General features: G+C 39.8%; 1 protein-coding gene across 1 annotated transcript in view; it reads left to right on the top strand.

The window, feature by feature from the left end:
- The window catches only part of ASPH (aspartate beta-hydroxylase), a 179,017-nt gene that overhangs the window by 140,239 nt on the left and 15,218 nt on the right, over positions 1–23,560 (top strand). Inside the window, exon 21 of the mRNA XM_037058615.1 lies at positions 19,091–19,226. Coding sequence (XP_036914510.1) covers positions 19,091–19,226 — 136 coding nt within the window. The remainder of the gene's footprint in view (positions 1–19,090; positions 19,227–23,560) is intronic.

The raw sequence follows: 23,560 nt of genomic DNA, 5'->3' as shown, positions 1-23,560 counted from the left end.
GTACTGGGCCAATAAACAGGGTTCCAAACAACCTAGAAGTATGGAAGTACTGGAAAATGAAGCCTGTTCTCTAACCACAGGGGAGTGAAATCCGAAATCACTAACCAAAAGAAAGTTGAGAAATTCACAAATATGTGAAAATTGAACGACAGGGTCTTAAGTAACCAATGAGTCAAAAATGAAATCACAAGAGAAATTAGAAAGTACTTGGAGGTGAATGGAACAAAAATACTCACACAGCAGAACTTACAGGATGCGGCTGCAGCAGTTCTGAGAAACGTATACCTGTTAACACCTACGTTTTTAAAAGAGAATGATTATAAAATAATCCAATGGTTTACTTCAAGAAGATAACATAGCAGAGAAAAAAAAAAACAAGCAGAATAAAGATTACAGTGGCTGTAAATGAAATAGTGAAGAGAAAAACAATAAAGAAAATCAATAAAAACAAAATTTGGCTCTTTAAGAATTATTTGACAAAGTGTTAGCCACAATGACTGATAATAATAAAAAAAAAAAAGCCCTGGCTGGTGTAGCTCAGTGGATTGAGCGTGGGCCTGTGAACCAAAGAATGGGGGTTCGATTCCCAGTCAGGACACACGCCTGAGTTGCAGGCCAGTCCCCAGCAGGGGATGCAGCAGAGGCAACCATACATTGGTCTTTCTCTCCTTCCCCCCTTCCCTTCTCCTGTAAAGATAAAGAAATAAGATCTTAAAAAAAAAGAAAGCCACAAGCTACCGCAACTGACTCATAAAGGAATAGAAAATCTAACTATACTTATAACAAATAAAGAGATTAAATGTTAGTTTGAAAGCTTCTCACAAAGATAAATCTAGGCTCGGATCTTTTTTCATTGGTAAATTATATCAAATATTTAAATAACAATTAATGTCAGTTCTTCACAAACTTCCAAAAAAATAAAAGAGGAGGGAAAATTTGCTGACTCATGTTATGAGCTGGTGTCATCTTGATACCAAAACCTGACAAAGATATAAGAGAAGAAGAAAACTGTAGACCAGTAGCGCTTATGAATATAGACACAAAAACCTTCCACAAAATGCTAGCATACTGAATCCAGCAACATATAAAATGGATTCTAACCAGGACCAAGTAGAACGTTTTGGGGAATGCAAATATAAATCAATCAATATAATAAACCATATTATTAGAATAAAAAATTAAATATGCATGATCATTTCATTAGACTGAAAAGGCATTTAACAAAATTCAACACTCTTATGATTAAAAATATACAACACTAGCAATTTAAAAACAGCATCTACAAAAACCTATAGATACCATCATACTTAATGATAAAAGATTAAAAGGAAGAAGTAAAATTATTTATATTTGCAGATGACATTATTTTGTTTACAGAAAATCCTAAGGAATTCATCAAAAAATCTATTAGAACTAATAATGGTTTGTCAAGGCTGCAGGATACAAAATAAGTGTATTAAAATCAATTGCTTTTTTTACATTAGCAAGCAAACACTCCCATGATGAAATTAAGAAAACAATTTCATTTGCAATAACATCAAAAAATAATAAGATACTGTGTTATTTTGGTGGGACTGCCATAACGAAATACCACACGTACTAAGTAGCTTAAATAATAAAAATTTATCATTACGTAGCTCTGGAGGCTGGAAGTCCAAGATCAAGGTGCTGGCTGTGCAGTTCCTCTGAGAGCCCTAGGGAATCTGCCCAGCCCTTTCTCCTGGCTCCTGGTGGTTTCCTGGCAGTTATTGGAGTTTGTGCCTTACAGATTTTCGCCATCGTTTTCACATGGCATTTTCCCTGTGTGTATGTGTGTCTGTCTCCAAATTTTCCTTTCTTATAAGGACACTGGTCACATTGAATTAGTATCCACTCCAATGTCCTAACTGTAACTTAGTTACTTCTGTAAACAACCTATCTCCAAATAAGGTCACACTATCTGGTTCTGGGGGTGAGGCCTTCAGCACATAAATTGGGTGAGGGCACAATTTGACCTATAACATATACTGAAGATTAAATTTGAGAAAGTCTTGTTGGAGGAAACTTTAAAACATCACACATCCCATGTTTATGAATCAGAAAACTTAATATTGTTAAGATAGCAATACTCTCCAAACTGACCTAAAATTTCAACACAATCTTGATCAAAATTCTATGTGGCAGGTTTTTTGTTATTTACTTTTTGTTTTTTTTTAGCAAAATTTGGCAAACTGATCCTAAAATTTCTATGATAACACAAGGGACCCCAAATAGTCCAAACAGTTTTTTGAAAAAGAACCCAGTTGGAGGACTCACACTTTCCAATTTCAAAACTTATTGCAAAGCAACAGTAATCAAGGTAATGTGATACTGCTATAAAAATAGACATATAGATCAGTGGAAAATAACAGGAAGTCCAGAAATAAGCCCCTACATTTATGATTAATTAACTTTTGACAAAGGTGCAAAGACGATGCAATGGGGGAAGAATTGTCTTTTCACAGATGGTGCTGGGACAGCTGGGTATCCACATGAACAATAATGAAGTTACCTCGTACTATAAAAATAAAAGAAGAACTCAGGAGGGAAGTAGACCTGAATGGAAGATATAAACTATAAAACGCTTACAAGAAAACAGAAAAGTAACTCATCTTAACATGGGGTTAGGTAGTTTTTTGTTTTTGTTTCTGTTTTTTTTTTTAATATGACACTGAAAGTCCAAGTGACAAAAGACAGGATAAATAAATTGAATTTCATCCAAACTTTAACTCTTGTGCTTCAAAGGACCTGATCAATAACGTAAAAATAAAACCCACAGAATGAGAGGTAATATTTGCAAGTTGTACATCTGACAGAAGACTCGTATCTAGAATATAAAAAGAACTCGGATAACTCAATTACGTAGAGACAAATAACCCAATTTGAAAACGGGAGAAGGATTGGAGTAGTCACTTGTTCAAAGAAGATATATGAAGGGCCAAGAAGCACATAAAAAGATGCTCAACATCATTCATCATTAGGGAAATGCAAGTCAGAACCACAGAGCGAGGCCGCTTAACACCCACTAGGATGGCTCTAATCAAACAGGGGAACATTAGTGAGTGTTGCCAAGTACGTGGAGCAGTTGGAAACCTAGCCATTGCTGGTGGGAATGCAAAGTGATGCAGCCACTTTGGGAAATAGTTCGGCAGCTAAACATACAGTTACCATGTGGCCCACCAGCTCTACTTCTAGGTATACATTCAAGAGAAATGAAAACTTATGTTCATACAAAAACATGTACAGGAATGTTCATAGGAGAAGCATTCATAAAAGCAAAAAAATGGGAAGAACCAGATGCCTATCTAAATGATGAATGAGTGAATGAACAAACACTGTGGTATATCTGAACACAATGGCAATTTAAGAAATGAAGTGCTGAGACATGGTACAACATGGGCAAGCCTTGACAGCATGCTCAGTAAAAGAAGCCATACTCAAAGTCCACCTGTTACATAATGCTGTGTGTATGAACTGTCCAGATGAGGCAAGTTCAGTTGAGACAGAAGCAGATTGATGATTGATAGGGACTGAGCAGATGGGGTAAGGAGGGGTCATCCCTACTGTGTAAGGAGTTACTTTTTGTTCTGATGAAAACTTTCTCAAATTAAATGGTGTTGATAGTTGCACAATTCTGTGGATGTACTAAAAGCCAATGAAGTATAAAAGTTATTTGAGTACATTGTGTGGCATGTAAAGTATATCTCAGTAAGTCTGTTAAAAAATGGAAAACTGTGATATATAGAGGTATAGCTATATAGCTGTAGCTATAGTGCAAGCATGTCAAAAATAAAAGGGGTTTCTGGAGGTTGATGAAATTCTAATCACCAGTAAGGTGATATAGTAATGCTCAGGCTCCACAGTCACATGGCTGGGTTTCAGGTTTCCGTCCACACCTTCCTGGTTGTGTCGCACTGGGCAACACGTCTTTGCATTTCAATTTCATTGTCCATGAGTTGCCTATGGAAATAGTACTTGCTCAATGGTTGTTTATTTAATAAGTGGTAAGTGCCCAATAAATACTAGCTGTTGTTAAAATGATTTGTAGTTCTAATTTATCATTACCTCGTTTTAATAGCAAAATATTGTCTAGTTTCTCAAATGTATTTTGGAAACCCAGTTTTGAAGTATTATATAGTATTCAATAACAAAACAGTTATACATTACATACCTCCTGTTTGCAGTCCATGCACTGAGAACTTTGTGTGTAATACTAATCTTTGCAGGTCTGCAAGATAGGCATTACTGTGCTCACTTAGTAATTAGTAAACTGAGGATTAGCAAAATTAATAAATTGGCCCAAGGTCCCATATTTAATATGACAGGACTCGAATTTGAACTGAGGTCTCCATGCCCTCAAAGTCCACCCCCTCACGAGTATCCCACTATGCCCACCCCCAAAGTCACTAACTAACTAACATCTGCCCTTGCATCCCATGTTCTTCTTTCTCAGAATTCCATTTCCCTGACTTGTTTGTCAGCCCTGCCTGTCGTAAGCTCTGCTTTATTTAAAAAGAAAAGCAAGGCTTGGAAGTTAATCACAGTGTTCTCAGCAGCATGGAATCCGACAGTGTGGGACACCGAGTGTTTAGAACTCAGTGCTTTGTGATTATAAAGTGAGCTTTACTTTGCTAACTACCTTTACTTGCAGAAATGTTAATATTGTATCTGCTTATGACTTTTTTTAAAAAGTCATTTTAAAGTGATCAACCACTTGTCAGTAAGGACTATGACAAGAGAGAGCCTGCCGTGTTAGACACCCAGGGCCCATGACCATTTATTTGACAGGCACTTGCACTTGAAGATTTTCCTCCATTTTCAAATGACAGATTTGAATATTGTGAATCATGGATCATCAGTCAGGCATTAACATCTTAAAGTGGAATTCTGAATCTGGTAGCTGCAGTGTTTGGCCAAAATCCTTTTAGGATTATTACCCAGGCTCTGCCTTTTATGTAACAATTAACTACCATGGGTAGTACATTTTCATTTAAATTATCCTCATTGTGTGTTCCAGGGAGATGTAGAGTGCAATTTTCTTGAAGGCGTGAGATAATGTTCAGTAAAATTCATCATCTGTGTTTTTCCCCTTTGTTGAATTGTCATTGTTCCCCCTCGTGTAGTTTGCAATTTGGCGACTCTGTGCACTGGGGGGTATTAAAAGGCTATGCAACTCAACAGAAAAAAAATTAGAGAAAAATATTCAAGTTGGGTTTCTCTTTTAGACATGTTCTCATTAAAACTGAGTAGGTTGTTGCCCAAATCACAAATATCAAAGCCCTAAGTGCCTTGGGTATATTCAATGTAGAAATTGAGACAAAAATGGATTAAAGTCTTTGCTAAGAGAGAAATAGAAAAGAGAAAAGAAATCTCTTCTAGAGAGAGAAGGACCACCATACCTTAATAATTTGCTTTTCCTTTTTTGAGATTATTTTTTAAATCATTTTTATTGTTATTCTATTGCAGTTGTCCCATTTTTCCCCCTTTGCCTTTCTCCACCCATCCTACCCACCCCGCTCACTCCCACAGTCAATTCCCACGCTGTTGTCCATGTCCATGGATCATTCATAAGTGTTCTTTGTCTAGTCCCTTCCTCTTCTTTCCACCATTATTGCCCTCTGCCCTCCCCTCTAACAAAATAAACTAACAAGCAAAATAGAACCACAGGCATGGAGACATGGAACAGACTGAAAGTGACCAGAGATTATTTGTTGACCCAGCATATTCCAAGGTGAAATTAGAAGTAAACATGCATGCAGAGAAAGTGCTGTGGAAACATTGAAAATGCAACAGCCAAAAGCAACGGAAAACCATTGTTTAAACCATCCCTTTTGCATTTGTTTTTCCTGCTACCTGACTCTTTTTTCTATTCATCACTGAGTAAAAGAAAAACTCTTACATCCTCTGAGTGTTTCAGAGTGGCTGCTTTGATATAAACAAGTCATGTCACAGATAAGTTTCCTTTCTTCATATTTTAGTTTTATTACAGATGGGGGAGTGCCCAGAAATATTTTGCCAATAGTGCGACACAGTACTTGAGAGTGATTGATTAGAATCCTATGCCAACTGTCATTTTCCTTCAGATTGGCTTTGATTAAGTAAGAAATCCATTGTGGCAGTTTTGCTGTGGCACAGCGCATGCCAAGGGCTGCCACTGGGACCACCTGGCTGGCTGCAGGCAGGAAAGTGGTAAATTTCATTAGAAATTAGTGAAAATTTTTCAGTTAGAACATAGCTCGAGGGCTCACAGACCTCGGGGAAAGAACACATCACTTAGGCTCTGTGGGTTCTATACAGATCAAGAGACTTCTGGCTAAGATGGAGGTAAACACACTTTGCTTCCATGCACAACTACAACAAAAATTACAACTAAACTACAGAACAAACATTGCCCAGATTTTTCAGAAAATCAAACTGTATGGAAGTCTGACAGCCAAGGATTTAAAGAAGCCATTATTCATCCAGATGGGTGACTTTTCTACAGTAGGCCACGCTACTAAGACAGGGAGTCAAAGCAGCTCTACAGAATATGTAGAGACAAACACAAGGAGGCTGCCAAATTAAGGAGACAAAGACATACGGCCACAATGAAAGAGTAGAACAAAACTCCAGAGAAATAACTAAATGAAGTAGCGATAAGGAAACTCTCAGATGCAGAGTTCAAAACACTGGTTATCAGGATGCTCAAAGAAATCACTGGGTACTAGAGAAACATAAGAAAGACCCAGGCAGAAATGAAGATTGCATTAAGTGAAATAAAGAAAAATCTACAGGGAACCAGCAGTGGAGGGGATGAAGCCAAGATTCAAATCAATAATTTGAAACATAAGGAAGGGAAAAAAAAACGTTCAATCAGAACAGCAAGAAGAAAAAAAGAACTCAAAAAGACAAGAATAGAATAAGGGGTCTCTGGGACATCTTCACACACATCAATATCAGAATCATACGGGTGCCCGAAGAAGAAGAGAAAGAGCAAGAAATTGAAAACTTATTTGAAAAATAATGAAAGAAAACTTTCCTAATTTAGTGAAGAAAATAAACATTCAAGTCCAAGAAGTACAGAGCCCCAAACAAGTTAGACCCAAAGAGGACCACACCAAGACACATAATAATTAAAATGCCAAAGGTTAAAATAAAGAATCTTAAAAGCAGCAAGAGAAAAGCAGACAGTTACCTACAAAGAAGTTCCCATAAGGCTGGCAGCTGATTTCTCAAAAGATATTTTGCAGGCTAAAAAGGACTGGCAAGAAGTATTCAAAGTGATGAAAAGCAAGGATTTACAACATAGATTACTCCATCCCGCAAAGCTATCATTTAGAATGGAAGGGCAGCTAATGTGCTTCCCAGACAAGGTAAAATTAAAGGAGTTCATCATCACTAAGCCATGGTTATATGAAATGTTAAAGGGAACTATGTAGGAAAAAGATCAAAACTATGAACATTAAAATGGCAACAAATGCATAACTATCAACAACTGAATCTAAAAAACAACAAACAAGCAGAATGGGAACAGAATCGTAGACATGGAAATCATCTGGAGGGTTATCAGTGGGGAGGGGGAAGGAGGAGGGTGGAAGAAAGGGTACTGGGATTAAGAAGCATAATTGGTAGGTACAATATGGGGGGTGTTCAGAACAGTGTAAGAAGTGGAGTAGCCAAAGAACTTGTACACATGACCCATCAACATAAACTAAGAGAGGGGATTGCTGGAGGAAATGGGGGTGCCAGGCAGAAAGGAGTGAAGGGGGAAATATTGGGACAACTATAATAGCAAAATCAATAAAATATATTTTAAAAAAAAGAAACCCATTATGTATGAATAACGACACTGGACCAAAAATAAAAAAGAAGATAACATTGATAACGTTAATAATTCAACATTTCTGTGTGATTAAATATTTAAATATTTTCCCTGAACTGCTTTTGAAATGAAATGGATTGAAAAAGAAGAAAAAAACTAAGCTATAAAATAAGGATTAGCAATTTTATAGAAAAAAGTGGTAAGTATAAGAAAGTGCTGGAAGCAGTTCTTTAAGATTAGCATAATAGTTTAATCCAATTTTTGTAAATCAAACTCTAAATGGTTTGGATTCCAATGATACTGTCACTGAAAATGACCAAAATGATGGGGGGGGGGGCGGGGGGGTGTCTGAGAACTCAGGGAATCTGATGGTTCTGTGATTTAAAGGTGAAAGCTTTTAAAAGTGGCCTGTAATTAGGAACAGATTACTTTTATTTTCTGCTCTGATCCCTTGGGCAAGTCATTTCACCCATGAAAGCCTCATTTTCTTTATCTCTAAGTATAAAATAATTACCACCATTTTGCTCTCCTTCAAGCTTTTGGTAAGGCTCAAAAGCAAAACAAAAAATATAACAGAAACCCACCATCACGGGTGTTCCTGCGTGTTTAAACATGAGCCCTTAATAAGACTCGATACTCTGTTAGGCTATAGGACCGGGCTACCCATGACACCAGTTACTGAAGTAGCAAAAGGATAAAACATTTTGTTCTTCGAAGTATTTCAAACTAAAAGGTGTTTTTTTCTCTCAGTGTGAAGTTAATGAGTTTTTAGTATTTGTGAATGTGAAAAAAAAAAGTGCCTAAAAATTGGCTTTATCCATGGCTGTCTTTGGGAACTCACAGTACAGTGTTTGATATTTTAGAATAATTTCAAGCTGGACCTGTAGGTTGGTCCTGTGTTTGCAGTTCCAAATGTTTGTTTGGGTAGGTCAGGATCTATGGCTTATTATACGCATACACACAGATTGATGCCTTAACTATTCACATGCACATATACATTACAGATAATTTGCTTATTTGTTTATCAGTGATTTATTTCATGTATACACAGTGTTTCCCTGACAGAATTTTAGCCCCTTGAGGTTAGGGACTTTGGGGGCCTTGCACATGGCTCTGTAGCTACCTCAGGGTATAGCTCAGCAAGCACACTATTCGCTTGCAGTAGGCAGAGCCATGTAGGGACCCTTGGTCTCTCCTTTTACCTTCCTTTGACTGAGAATGTTGGCTGGTGTCTTCAAGTCTGCGCTGTGGTCTGAGGACTGCGGCTCCTTTGCTCTCTGAGTCCTAGAAGCTCAGGCTGGATGTTTCTCCTGAAACTTGGACTATGTTTTCTCCTTTCTCCTGGAAAAAGAAACCCTGTTCTCCAGAACTCTTGTCTTGCCCCAATGTTAGGTGCCTTGTTATCTTTTTCCTTCAGAAAGGATAATGAGTAACTAAATAACAAGTGGACAATGGCCAAACCACACATAAAAATAGAAACTTGACCCACAATCTGCACTGAACAGCTCGGGAAACCAACTCCTCATCTCCAGTAAATACCCCAGAAGCCAGCTGGCTGTGAGTCAGATTTGCAGGAAGCCACATTGCTCTCTGGTGACAATCTGGGAATCTAAACAGTAACTTATGTGTCCCCAAATTGGCCCAGACTTGATTAGTAACTAACAGCTTCCCCAATTTTTGTTCCTGCTTCCAACAAAGGACCAACCAGAGAAAGCCCAGTCTGCTTATCATGTAAGATGCCCCTTCTGGTAAGCCCACTTACAGCTGCCCTCCCCTCCGCCTCCAGACATGGGCACTTCGGAAGCATTTCTCTATAAAGCTTTTCTTCTTGTCTCCAAAACACAGGTGATGGTAGCTGACTCCCTTGCTCTGGCAAGCTCTGAATAAGTAGCCTTTGCTTTTCTATTTGGTTGCTCTTTATTTCCATAATAAGAAATGTCAGCCCTGGCTGGTATAACTCAGTGGATTGAGTGCGGGCCTGCGAACCACACAATCATAGTTCGATTCCCAGTCAGGGCACATGCCTAGGTTGCAGGCCATTTCCCAGCAGGGGACTCACAAGAAGCAACCATACATTGACATTTCTCTCCTCTCCTTCCCTCTGAAGATAAATAAATAAAATCTTAAAAAAAAAAAGAAAAGAAATTTCTTTAAAAAAAAAAAAAGAAATGTCAGAGGTTTTTCTTTACCAACCTGAAAAGCAGGATTTCTGATTAAAATACATTAGGACCAGCAAGAGATTGCTCCTTTAATGCTACTAACCTCCTAAGAGATGTTATTAAGATTATTACAAAAAAGAGTTTGCTGTGAGGGCATTAGACTCACTATTGTGTTTGCTCTGATCTCCTAACCTTAGCTCAGCACTCGGGGGACACCCCCCCAACCCCAGGTATCCTTTCTAAGGCAGGACATAATGCTACCCTGTCTTATCATCATAGTTTAACTATAGGCATGTTTTGGCTAAGATTTAAGTAAGCTGATTTTATCTCTAAAAAATCAGATATAATTCCTAAAATAATGAACTATAACAAGCATATTTTTAGACGATTAAGTAAAATGTGGTATAGTCGTACTAAGGTGCCATTGTTATCAGTTCCTTCTCACTCCAATTTAATGCATAAGCTTTACCTAGAATAGTCTTTGACCTCATGCATTTTCTTAATTTAGAGCCAGAACTTTTCAAGGTACATACCCATCTCTGGGGCTTTTGAAATGCCAATATCTGTGTTTTCTTAATATCTTAACCTAATTTTGTGTATGTTGATCTGATTTCTAAGACTAATATACATGTTTTTTGTCCACATGTTTAAAAGCATAGCTCTTTCTGCCTTTTTCCTTGACTATATTTTATTTTGTGCCTATAAAATTCTTCTTACTTATTCCTGTGTTGATGTGAATTTATTTCTGATCCCCTTCCATCTGCTGTTTGCTTTCTTTGCTGGAGCAAGTTCTGAACTGAATCTGCATACGTGTTAGAGGCTGAGAGTGTCCCCCCCCCAAATTCATATGTCGAAGCCCTTGTCCCCCCAGTTCCTCAGAAGGTAACTATTTGGAGAAAGGGCCTTGGAAGAGATATTTAAGTTAAAAATGAGGCTGTTCCAGTGGGCCCTAATGCAGCCTGACTAGTGAGTGTCCTTATAACAAGAGGAAGTGTGGACACATAGAAGGGTGTGTGAGCACACAGGAAAGTGTGAGTGAGGACGGAGAAGATGGCCATCTGCAAGTCAAGGAGAGAGGGTCAAAGGAAAGCAAACCCACCGACACCTTGATCTTGGACTTCCATCCTCCAGAACTGTGAGACTATACGTGTCTGTGGCTGGAGCCACCCCGTCTGCGGAATTGTGTCCTGGCAGCCCCAGCAAACGCGTGTCATTCGCTAGTGAATGACCTCAGCAACTCCCCTTACTTTGCAGTCTGCAGGGCTTTTACTACCTGCCTCAGCAAAAGTGTTTCTCTGAAAGGTCCCATTTGCCCACACAGGAGGATATATTTAAAACTCAGTTACATGAATTCTGTCTGATCAGGACAAAATTAACGTGATTGTGTGTCACGCTTCAAGCAGCGTTATTGATTTTGTCCTCATCTGGGCACATCATGGAATCGGGTGTGTATCCACCAAGTGGTGCAAGCAAAGTGGATAGGCCAGAAGGTTGATACATTCGTATACGGGTTGATTAGCAGAGTTGGATTTAAAATGTGGAATAAGTAAGATGCTGAGAATACATTTCCTCTCTACTGTCCACATCATCTGAAAATTTGGAGACATATTTGAAGGGCTAGTAAGGGTTTGCAAGCTAGTAAGGTATTGTTTCTTCCTAAACTGTACTAGAAGGTTGGATTATATAGTATAAGGACCTTCTGGTCTAAAAGAAAAGAAGGTAAATGCTCAAAAAGAATCACCTGTTAGGGATGTACAGAAAATATGAGTCAAGGATTAAGCAGAACTGAATATGTTTATTTAATATCTTCCACATGAAACTTCACTTAAATGACAATAAAAAGAATAGAAATGGCATAAACCTATAAACAAAATAAAACAGGATACAGGCAATAACAAGTGAGCAATGTCATTTTTGAAAAAGGAAAAAGGAGTATCTGACTCATCAGATCCAAGAGAGCCAAAACCAGAGTAACTGCAGAGGGGCTTCTAAAGGGCAGGAGTGTGAGGCACCTGTTTCTACAGCAACTGAAGAAAGAATGTGGCCTCAAAGAACGCGCCTAGCGATGCAGCAGGTCCTCCAATAACGTGGTTTCATTCAGCTGTAATGTTGATGAGGAAAATTTGGTTCCAAACTGGAGCTGCTGTCTGTGTGGGGTTTGCACGTTCTCCCCACACGTGTGTGACTTTTCTCCTGGTCTTCCGGTCTCCTCCCACATCCCAAAGGTGTGTGTGCGAGATGAGTGGGCTCAGCTCCATGGTCCCCATGTGAGAGAGCGAGCATGTGAGTGACCCTGCGGTGGAGGAGCCTCCTGTCCAGGGCGGGTCCCACTTTGCGCCCGTGGCTGCCAGGACAAGCTGCAGCCACTGCAACCCTGGCTTGGAATCAGTGGGATGGGAAACCATATCTTACTTGTTTTTGTTCATCTATCTTAAATGTATGTATGGGTCATGTGTACTTCAGTGTTTAATATTAGAAGTGTTTGGGGTCTTTATTAAGAAGTATGCTGATGTTTCTGTGAGTACAAATATGTTTTAGGAACTTAACTCTTGTCAATTAGCCTAGGGTCAAGTTGGTTTCCTGATACATCATTTCCTTTAAAGTGGCAATTTCCAAGAACCACAGGCAATGTTAATTGACTTACTGCCCTGACAGTTTAGGGTGTGGCTGTACTGAGGGTTTAGGGTGTGGCTGTACTGAGGGTTTAGGATGCTCAGTGAAAGTACCAGCCTGAGGACTCAGCCAACAGTGAGGCCTGTCAGTCTTGGGCCCTGCCCTTCCTTTCACACAGAGCATCCAGTCCGGTCTCAGTTTTATAGAATAACAACCAAGGGTTATCAAGTGTTGGACAGACCCTTCAACATGAGAAAAAGTGAAGAAGAAAACAAAAATAAGGCTGTAGTTTGGGGAGCAACAGAAAGTAAGGGGAGCAAAATGCAAATAATATCTCTAAGATGCCCAGAGCAATAAGAGAAGAAAGTGTATCCATGAAAAAAAGAATAGGACATTATACCAAAAAAAAAAAAGATCCAGGCAGTCCTCTCAGAAATTAAAAAAGTGATTTTCAGAAATAAAAACTGAATAGATTGAACAGCAGTATTGGAAGCTAAGTCAAGAAACTTTCTCAGAAGGAAAAATGAAAACACAAAGATGGAAAATAGAAAATTTAGGAAAATTATAGGTTCAGTTTAACATGTCCAACATACAAAGAAAAAAAGTTCTAGAAAGAACATGGGGTGGGAGGAGGGATGGACAGGAAATTATTATAGAAATATTAGATGGTCTAGAATTGAAAAATATGAATTTTCATATTGAAGGGACTGCTGAGTTTCCAATATTTACACCAAGCCATAAAACTTCAGGAAACCAGAAATAAAAATATCTGAAAGTATTCATCATTATCACCATAGCTATACTTATATATACAGCACCCTTACTTTTAGCGCATTTAGTCTCAGAGACTCTTCCGGGAAGTAGCAGCATCTTACCCTGTTTATAAGTGAGGTATCTAAGGGAGTGAGTGGTTAAGGAACAGCTAATAAGATACAGAGTCAGATGTTAAATCCAGGCTGTCTGGCTCCAGATTTTACTACAGCCCTAACCACTACACTATACCGACTTTGCTAAAACCTCTAGAGAGACCAAAACAGGGCTGGGAGTCGGGGGAGGGTGACAGACGTATCAGATTTCCAAACAGCAACCCTAAAGTTATAATTCAAAGGAGCAGTGCTCTCAAAATTCTAAAAAGCAATTATTTACTACCTAGAATTCTGTACATGGCCAGGCCTTCAATCAAGTGTGTGAATAGCTTCAGAAATTTTCTGAAATTCAATCTTATCTGTGGTGCATCCTTTCTCAGGAACAACTAGAATTCAATAGCTAGGGAGCCCGACCCCCAGCAGAGGCCAAGGACAGCTGGCCAGCAAGCCCAGGCAGCAAACTGTTCAGATGAAGCCAGCAGATGGCTGCTGGAGGGCTCTCTGCAGAAAAGGAGAGAAAGCAACGGAATAGCTTACGTGATGTTTTTGGCACAGGGGAAAACAGTATCGAGATTTTCTAGCACCCCTTCTGTGCTGAAAGGATGAAACAATGGCAAGGGCGTTAGAAAACTGGGCCAAAGAAAAGGGGGCAGGATTTAAGTTTGAAGAAGTGCTGCATGTGAAATGAAGTGCAATGTTACAACTCAAGTAGGAATGATACCTCATTGTCATGATATTGTAAAACCTGAGTGCGGATTTACCCAGATGTAGGAGCGATGTGTGACTTTGTATCGCACGCTGGAGACCAGGAAAAAGAAGACAAGTTGCTAACTTGCTAAAGGGAATAGCTGGGGTTGAACTCAGGGTTGGGGAAGAGCTGAGTAAGAGACTGCTGCTTCCANCAGCAAGCCCAGGCAGCAAACTGTTCAGATGAAGCCAGCAGATGGCTGCTGGAGGGCTCTCTGCAGAAAAGGAGAGAAAGCAACGGAATAGCTTACGTGATGTTTTTGGCACAGGGGAAAACAGTATCGAGATTTTCTAGCACCCCTTCTGTGCTGAAAGGATGAAACAATGGCAAGGGCATTAGAAAACTGGGCCAAAGAAAAGGGGGCAGGATTTAAGTTTGAAGAAGTGCTGCATGTGAAATGAAGTGCAATGTTACAACTCAAGTAGGAATGATACCTCATTGTCATGATATTGTAAAACCTGAGTGCGGATTTACCCAGGTGTAGGAGCGATGTGTGACTTTGTATCGCACGCTGGAGACCAGGGAAAAGAAGACAAGTTGCTAACTTGCTAAAGGGAATAGCTGGGGTTGAACTCAGGGTTGGGAAACTTACTTACTCTCTTACTCTCTTACTCTTACTCTTACTCTCTTACTCAGAGCTGAGTAAGAGACTGCTGCTTCCATTATAAGACCTGTAGTCATATTGGACTTCTTAAAAATAGATTTTTTTTTTGTAAGGGGGAAGGACTTCTGGTGAGAACCAGAAGACCTACTAGGAAAAAAAAGTGTATTTTTTAATCTGATGAAAATAGTTAAATAAGAATTAGTTTGGCTTCAGTTTGCTTCTCTGAAGACTTTCAACAAGAAATTAGTTTTAGGAGAAAGCTTTAAAAGTCACCTTCAATCTAATGTAATGGTGAAGAGAAACACACGCCATTCAAGTGGGATGAGCAGAATATTGGCAAAGTGAGGAGGGATCCCTGAACTGGAGGGACGGTTTGGATGAAAGAGCTGGAGCGTAGTATGGGACTAATGAGGCTTGAGACTGGGAAATCCATCTGCGGAGGACCGGAGTGCCAGATCCAGCTGAGGTTTAACTCGACGGGCCAGTGCTGATGGTGGCTTTATGAAGCCATGTGGCCCTGTAAAAACAATCGAAGCTCTGTTTTCTAAAGTCTGTGTAGCCACGAGAAAAAAGAAATGTGATTTAGGAGCATTGTGTTCTGGGCCACCAACTCAAATGCCAAACCTATCGGTTTCTCTTTGCAGTTTCATGAAACGGATGAATTTAGAGTCAAGGAAGTAATTTTTCATATGAGACCCTAAAAATATAGCCATTGCCGACTCTGTGAGCCTTCAAGTTCCTGTTGGAATTTCCTAAATAATGGAAATATTTGCCACCTCAGAAAAGTGAATAATATTACAATAGAGAAAATTCATAACCTCTTATTCTCTCTCTCTCATATACACACACCCTGCATGTAATTAATCCCCTATAACTATGTGAATTTTATACAATGTGGTTTCTTGCTTTGTGTTAAACGTACCATTTCCAGGTCCCAGCTCAGATTTCTCCCTAATGCCCATGAAAGAAACCTGCCTGTCTTTTCAGGGTTGAAAATTATTCCCTAGTGCGGTGGTTTTCGACCTTTTTCACCTCGTGGCACACATAAACTAATTACTAAATTCTGCAGCACATGAAAAAATACATTTTTGCCCATCTGACAAAAAATAGGTGTAGTTTTGATGCATTCACGCCGGACAGCTATTGTTGTGTTGGCTATTGTCATTTTTTTATTTGACAATCTAGGAGGATAGAGGTCAGTGCCCCCGACTGAACAGTCAGGCGTTGCTTCTTTTAAACGTCCTCGTGGCGCACCAGTAGAAAATTGCTGTCCAAGCGCTGTCAGTACTTCGTTAGAAAAAAATGTCTGCATTGTTAGGAGACCATGTAGGAGATCATGATTGTCGTTATCTCTGTGCTGTTCATTATTTCATCCAGTTTGATCGGTGTGCTTTTTTGGTTAGCTCAGCTGCCCCCAGCTGTCGTGAGGGTGAGCTCCCTGCGGCATGTGCAGCGCCCGGAGAGCGCTGTGTTCTCCCAGGACCACCTGCGCCAGGACCCGAGCTTATCCTGTGCCAGCGAATCACTGCGCCAGAGCCGTGGGAGCCACCAATCACTCTCGTGGCCCTGAGGGGAGCAGGGGCCCCAGGACCCACCACAGCCTCACCCTCTCCCCGCCCGTGGGTGCCTTAGAAACAATCGGTGGGAGGCGCTAGAGGCTGCACAGCAGTTTCTGGCCAGGAGACTGAGGTGTTAGGCTCATCGCGCATTCCAAGGGTTATCCCATCGTCCCTGAAGTGAAGAAGTTTCCACTAGATGAACAGTATGGATCCTTCCAGTCACGAAAGTCTATGACAGAGTATTGGACCTAAAAGAGAACAGGATGAGTGACTACCTTATAATGAAAATAATCTAGACATGTGTGCAGTGCTTGGTTAGTATTACACAGGTTTGTGACCTTATAGCAAAGGTGTTTCAAGTTGGGGACTAGGGAGACCCTTCTGCAGCAGTTTGCTCCTTTGAATCTGCCATTGGCTCCTGCGGGCTGTGTGTAACAGCGGATAGAAAACGCTTTTTAAAAGTCATCACTGCTCATGGGAAGGCACTTCAGCCACCCTTCCCTGGGAGGCGCAGAGAGGAGGGGACAGGGGACAGGAATGACCTTTCACATGTAAAAGCTGCTTGCTCTTAAGTAAAAATTTTACATTTTTATTTAGTAATGCAATTACTTTAACCTTTCCTTGAGGGCTTTGTGCCCTATTTTAGTAACAAAAGATCAGCTCCTTGCAAAGATGCCTCTAAAATTCACTTTCAAAAGCAGTGAAAGAGGCTTCTCAAATACCGAGAGGGAGAGGAGGAAGAGCCTGCCTGCGAGGTGCCAGTAACCTCATTTGGAAAGTAATTATATGTGTTAGGAAGGTAATTCTCCGCTCATCTGCGTGACAGTTTAACAAGAACCTAACAGATTTCCCTTGCATCTTGAACAAGTTACACTCGCTGCAAGTTCACTGCTGCTGGGTTCTGTGTTTTATAGAAGACTAGACTATTGGGGGCACATTTTTTCCCTTTCAGGGATGCCAGGATCCTGCCACTCCTGAGAAAACCACCATATTCTCCCACTCCGAGGACCTGCCAAAGCGAGGGCTTTTGAGTACCTTTTTACTGAAATTAAACCTTTGACTTGCTGTTTACAAATTGCCTATTTGGGATGAAGGAACGCTGTCATTGTTTAGGGACAGGAGACTGGCATAAAGCAAGGTGATGACAGCAGCTGCTGTAGATCGGACACAGCTCAGCGGGTGGGTTTCACGGAAATAGAAGTAGAACAGTTCTACTTAATCAGTAAGTTTGGTGCAACCACCACGGTAAAGAGTATGGAGGCTTCTCAAAAATATTCAAAACAGAGCTGCTGCATGCCCCAGCCCTCCCACTTTCGGGCACATGCCCAGAGGAGGTGAAAATAGAACATCAAAGAGCTATCTGCACCCCGTGTTCACTGCACCATCATTCACAACAGCCGAGATACAGGCACAACCTGAGGGCTCACCAATGGATGAATGAGTTAAGAGGATGTGACATATTTATTAGAAAGGAGAAGATACTGCCGTTCGTAATAACAGATGAGTGGGCCTAGAGGCCGTTACGCGAAGTGAAGTAAGCCAGAGAAAAACAGACACTGAATGGTATCACCTATGTGTGGAATATTAAAAAAAAGTCAAGCTCATAGAGACAGAGTACAAGAGTGGTTGCCGGGGACGGGGTTTGGGGGGACAGGGAGAGGGTGTTAGAGGTACAAACCTTTAGCTATAGGATGAATGAATTCTGAAAATCTAATGTAAACCATGGCGACTGTACTGGATAACACTGTATTGAATCATTGAAATTTGCTCAAAACAGTTTGTAAATATGTGAAGTGGTGGATGTATTAACCACGTGGGGGGAATTCCTTTCACGATGTGTATGTGTGTCAAATCACCACAATATACACTTTAGACATTTTGCAATTTTCTGTCAACTATATCTCAATAAAGCTGAAATTTCAAAAAGAAATGAACCAATAGACTCAAAGACATGAGGGGAAAATAAGAATAAAAATCAATACCCAATCTTAAAATCTATCTCTCGCCTTAGAATATTTTAATAAGCCTGTTTTCACACAATCTCAGAACTATCCCCTCAGTTTGGCGGAAGTTGGAACTACAGTTTCCCTACAAATCTCAGGCTGTCTTCCACAGAGTCCTCCGCCTGTGCCATCTTCCTGGCACCTCACTGGTTCTCTGGGCATTTCCTGTCTTTTTCGTTGTTCATTTTACAATCTGCCAAATGCTCCAGTGGACATTTTTCTGATGTCTTTGAAATTTAATTGATATTTACCATGTTGAGTGGCATCAGCGTGAGGACCTGTGTTGAAAGGTGAAATTAAGTCCATGGTTTGTCTTTCAGTCTGGAAGCCAGAGCGTCACGTGGCGCTTATTGTGGTGCACTAATCATGTAGTGTGCGCAACAAAAATTGGTACCCTTGTTAATTTGTGGTCGTTAAAACAAAAAACAAAACACCTTTAGGCAAATCAAAAACAAATTGGGGGGGGGCATTCTCTGAGCTTCCTAGGAATTACTGAAGTATTTATGCTGCAAAAGCATTTAGTGCTGAAAAACATTTGGTTGGTTTCTGCCTGGGTTTACATCCTTGACAAGAAGTCTCAGAGGATGTTGAAATCAGCAGTCTAGATGAGAGCCAAGTTTCGTTATTTGACAACTCAGACAGACGAAGAGCTGGCAGTCATTATAAGATGTTCTATCTGGCATATTCCCAGCCCAGTAAAACCAGACTCTTCCCTCTAGTCCTTAGAAAGAAACTGGAAGTTGATCCGTGATGAAGGTGTTGCCGTGATGGATAAAACGAAAGGCCTCTTCCTGCCTGAAGATGAGAACCTGAGGGAGAAGGGAGACTGGAGCCAGTTCACCCTGTGGCAGCAAGGTGAGCTCCCAACTTCTAGATTGTTCTCCACAGCTAGTTGTTTATGGGAAGTGGACCCTAGTCTGGTGACACTTCCCAGAGCCAGGGTTCCCCAATTTATAGAAAACTGCCCAGAAAACACTAGATTATCACATTCCATTCACTGTTTTTCAAAACTACATGCGAACACTTATTTGTGTGTATACAAGTAAATAGATGTGTGCATGTGTGTGTATACTCCTGTATGTATTTAGATAAACATACATAATAGTATTTTGATTTTCCTGATCTTTTCTGTTAAATATGTTACAAAGAGTAACTCTACTGTGTCAGCCTAACTGCAGAGTCTACCACGTGCTCACCAGCGCCTTAGAAAGGAGCTTCCCTGAGCCTCATGACTCCTGTGAAGTAGAGATAAGCTTGCATGACAAAATGATAGCATCCTGAGTAAGAGTCGTTAGAGCTGATAAGACACCAGCATGACAAGACAATGGCTGGGACCTGAGCTCTTCAAGATTAGGTGGTAGTTCATATTCACCCTCACATTCCCTGAGCGATGAAGGCACATAGGGCTCCAATATGTGTGTGTGTTCAATGAATTAATATATCAGTCGACCCTTCAAATGAACAACACTGAATTTTATCTTTAAATCTTTTCTACTTCTGTTCTTGAAAATTCAAGTTAACCTGGGTTAACAATAGCTGTACAAAAAAACAGATCCCCTTTGAGGACTAAACAGCATGCGTTGCACAGCCTTAGCACACAAAGTGAATTGAGAGGAGGATAAGTGGTTGGTTTATATTAAAGGATAAATAAGCACAATCATCTATCACAGTTATGCTTTCGGAATTCTTTACACATAAGAGAAAGAACTACTTCTGTGGCATTTTTAAGGAAACATCTCTCAGAAGACAAAACACATGATTTCAGGTGATTCTGGCAGCTTTTTGCCAACAAGATTTTTTTTAATGGAGCTGTAAAGTCAAAATGTGAATAGTTTTATCCACTCACATATCACTAAAGCTAATCAATTGTATAGGCCTTAAGCATTGACTAGTTCATCTGATGCCTCCATGAACATGCTTGTACTTCATAGAAGTTATCGGGCTTTCTAGAACAATGCTTCAGAGTAGCCTGCATCCTGGCAGTACTTTCCGAAACCAGTCTCTGCTAAAAACAGGTCCCTGATAACGTTGAAACCGGCAGAGCAGAGGGCAAATTAAAACATTAAGCACAAAAGAAAATAATGAGACATTTCAGTTGGAGGCAACATTTTGACTAAGTTTATGTGTATTTTTAAACAATTTTCAATTGTGACATATAACCTAACATTTACCATCATAATCTTATACACTTATAAGTGTGTATCGGATAGTGCTAAGTATAGTCATATTGTTGTGCAACCAATCTTTGAAACTTTATCTTGCAAAACTGAAACTCTATACTCATTAACAACGCCTCATTCTCCCTCCTCTTAGCTCTTGGGAAACACAATTCCACTTTCTTTTCCTATGAATTTGGCCACTTTAGATACTTCATGTAACTGGAATCATGCAGTATTGGTTGTTTTACTGATTTTCACATTGTGATTATACCTAGTTTCCACGAATTATCTTTTTCTTTCTCATTTTCTATAACTAACATGTATCACTTTGGAAATAATCATTGAAAAGTCCAAATCAAAACATAGACTAAGTAGTAAGACAGCTCTAAGTTCGTAAGTCTAGGAGGCAATAGATGTAAAAGGATCATCAAAATTGATATAGATGCTAGCAATGAACAATCACTTTTTAAACAGAGGGTTCTTCTTAGCACTCCATGAATTATTAAGAGTTGTTTCTTACAATATTTTTTACTTTCATGGTATTAAATTCTTTTTCCCGTTTAATGGAATTTGCACATTTTTGTTCTTAAGTTTGACAGAGTGATCTATTATGTTATTAAAAACCTCAAAAAAACTCTCACTTTATCTAATTCCTCATTTTATATTTTTGTTCCTCCTGTTCCTTTTTAAAATGTTTATTATTATTTTAAACTCTTTGATTGGAATCTCTTAATAAATTAATTTTATTCTTTCTTTTTCATTAATAAAAGCACTGAAGACTATGGACCGGTATCTGGATACAGTTTGGATGCATTCCATAGGTTCTAGTGTATGTTGTTTCCACCTACATTCTTTCAAAAAAAGCAAAGACTTCATTTCTATCTTGATTTCCATTTTGATCCAAAATAATTAGGTGTGTGTGTGTGTGCGCGCATGCACATGTGTCAGAAGCATGTGTTTTTCACTGGAAAAAATGTTCATGGAGAAAATCTCAACTCCATGAATTTCTCATAAAGTGTATTTATGTATAAATGAAAAATGTGTTTGATTCTTTCAGACCAGCATGGGCAGTTAGATCTCTTTCTAGGGCCATTTTCCCAAAGAAACAAAATTTATCACATGAGAGTCACTTTCAATTTTGGGAGAAGTAATAAAACAGCAGCAAAGCCACACTGTGGTCACCTGCTGGGCAGTTTCCTCTGCAGCTATGGAGTTTGCTACACACAGCTGCCTTCTAACTCCTTGCCGTGAAATGTTAAATTGTGCCTTAAAGCATGGGCTTGGGAGACCAGCAGTCTTGGTCTGGAGGGCTCCCGGCACCTTGCTTTGCTGTGTGGTGGCGCATTCCAGAGTCTCTGCGCCTCAACTTGCTCATTAGAAAAATGGCAATGAAAATAGCGCCTCAGGTATGGGGTTATTGTAAGGATCAATGGCTCTCATGAAATGTCCAACACACAGTTATTCAATAAGTGACAGTGATACTATTTGTATTATATAGTGTATTATGTAATAATAACAGTAGTGGAGAGGCAGTCTTAGGTCATAGTTAAAATATGGACCCTCAGTCCAGCTGGGCTAGAATTTCTGCTCGGCCCCTTCCTGTGTGGTGGTCCCTCTTCTGCAGAATGCAACACTTAATAGTGCTTCCCTCACCAGGTGGTGCGCACATCAGATGAATCATTCTAAGCATGGGGCGTGGTTCCTGGTGCCTGGTGAGCTCCACTGAGCTGATGTTGCATTCTGCCCTCATGCTCTCATGTGAATAGTTGAAACAATCCATGGCAATCCACAAACGTCAAGCACCTGCTAAAGAGCTGTCCTCTCCACCCCCCACAGAGAATCTGTGTGCAGACTAGAAAAGATTTATGTGGCTAGATGTGCTGTCTAATCCAGACCTGACCTACTAGCAGTTCAAAAGACACTTTCATTAAGTTACCCTTTTATTACCTATCATTCAGGTAAGACACACCTGTTCTCCAAGTAGCATGGGCTAAGCCCTCTCTGTTGTGCCCATCAGAAGTCCAACCACCTCTGGTTGCTCCATAAACTAACAGGCTTCACTTAAGCACTGCCTGAACAGCTCAGAACCCAGAACTGGGGAGTCCTGCCAGGCTGTCCCCAGATCCTGCATGTGGGAAGTCAAGGAAAGCCAGGGCTTGAAAATGCTTTATGATGACTTATAAGGGACTCTGTTTATTCAAACTGGTGTTTTTATTCAACTCATTTAGGGCACTCTATGAATAACTAAAAAGAGCAACTAACAAGTTACTCAATTAAGAGGTGAAAATAATACTTAGAAAAAGCTAATACAGGTATAGAAGCTGTTTTCTAAAGCATTGAGGTTCATTTGGTTAAGGAGAATACCTTTACATTGCATTTCTTATAACTCATTCTCAGTACATTATTATCTAGGACACAACTAACATTCAATAAATGAAATTAAACTCAGCTTTACACACAGCATTCCTTTGTAGGAATCTTGAATAGGAAATTAAAATGTTCCCAACTTTTAAAAATTCTACTGTTTTATTCCTTCATGAGGCCAAGAGATATTATATGCATTCCTGAGCACATCTCCCCTGAGGAATAGCAATTTTTGTAGATGATGAAGAAATTTACATAGTTTAGGATGCCTAGACTATGTCCAAAATCTGTTTCCTATACAGTAACTCATAGAAAACATCATCTCTCAAAGACCTTCTCACATCTTCATTTAAATCCTACTCTTTATCCCCATATAAAGGACGATCTCTACAATGCAAAATACATTAAACTCCAATGCAAAATATTGTTTCAGTCACTCTTTGGTATAGTCCTGGAAATACATTTTTAGGTTAGAAATATAAGCTGCTTTTCTTGGGTGGCAAGTGTATGAGTTTACTGTGGCTGCTATAACAAATCGCCACAAACTTGGTGGCTTAACATAACACGAATTTACTATCTTTAGAATTCTGCAGGTCAGCAGTCTACAGTGGGTCTCACTGAGCTCCAATCGGAATGTCATCAGGGCTGCCTTCTTTCTGGAGCCTC

Source organism: Sturnira hondurensis, unplaced genomic scaffold (genome assembly GCF_014824575.4).
Source record: "Sturnira hondurensis isolate 20B ecotype Veracruz unplaced genomic scaffold, ASM1482457v3 Scaffold0010128, whole genome shotgun sequence".
Classification (NCBI taxonomy): Eukaryota; Metazoa; Chordata; class Mammalia; order Chiroptera; family Phyllostomidae; genus Sturnira; species Sturnira hondurensis.
Note: the sequence above shows the minus strand (reverse complement) of the source record. Positions and strands in the feature narration are given on the sequence as shown.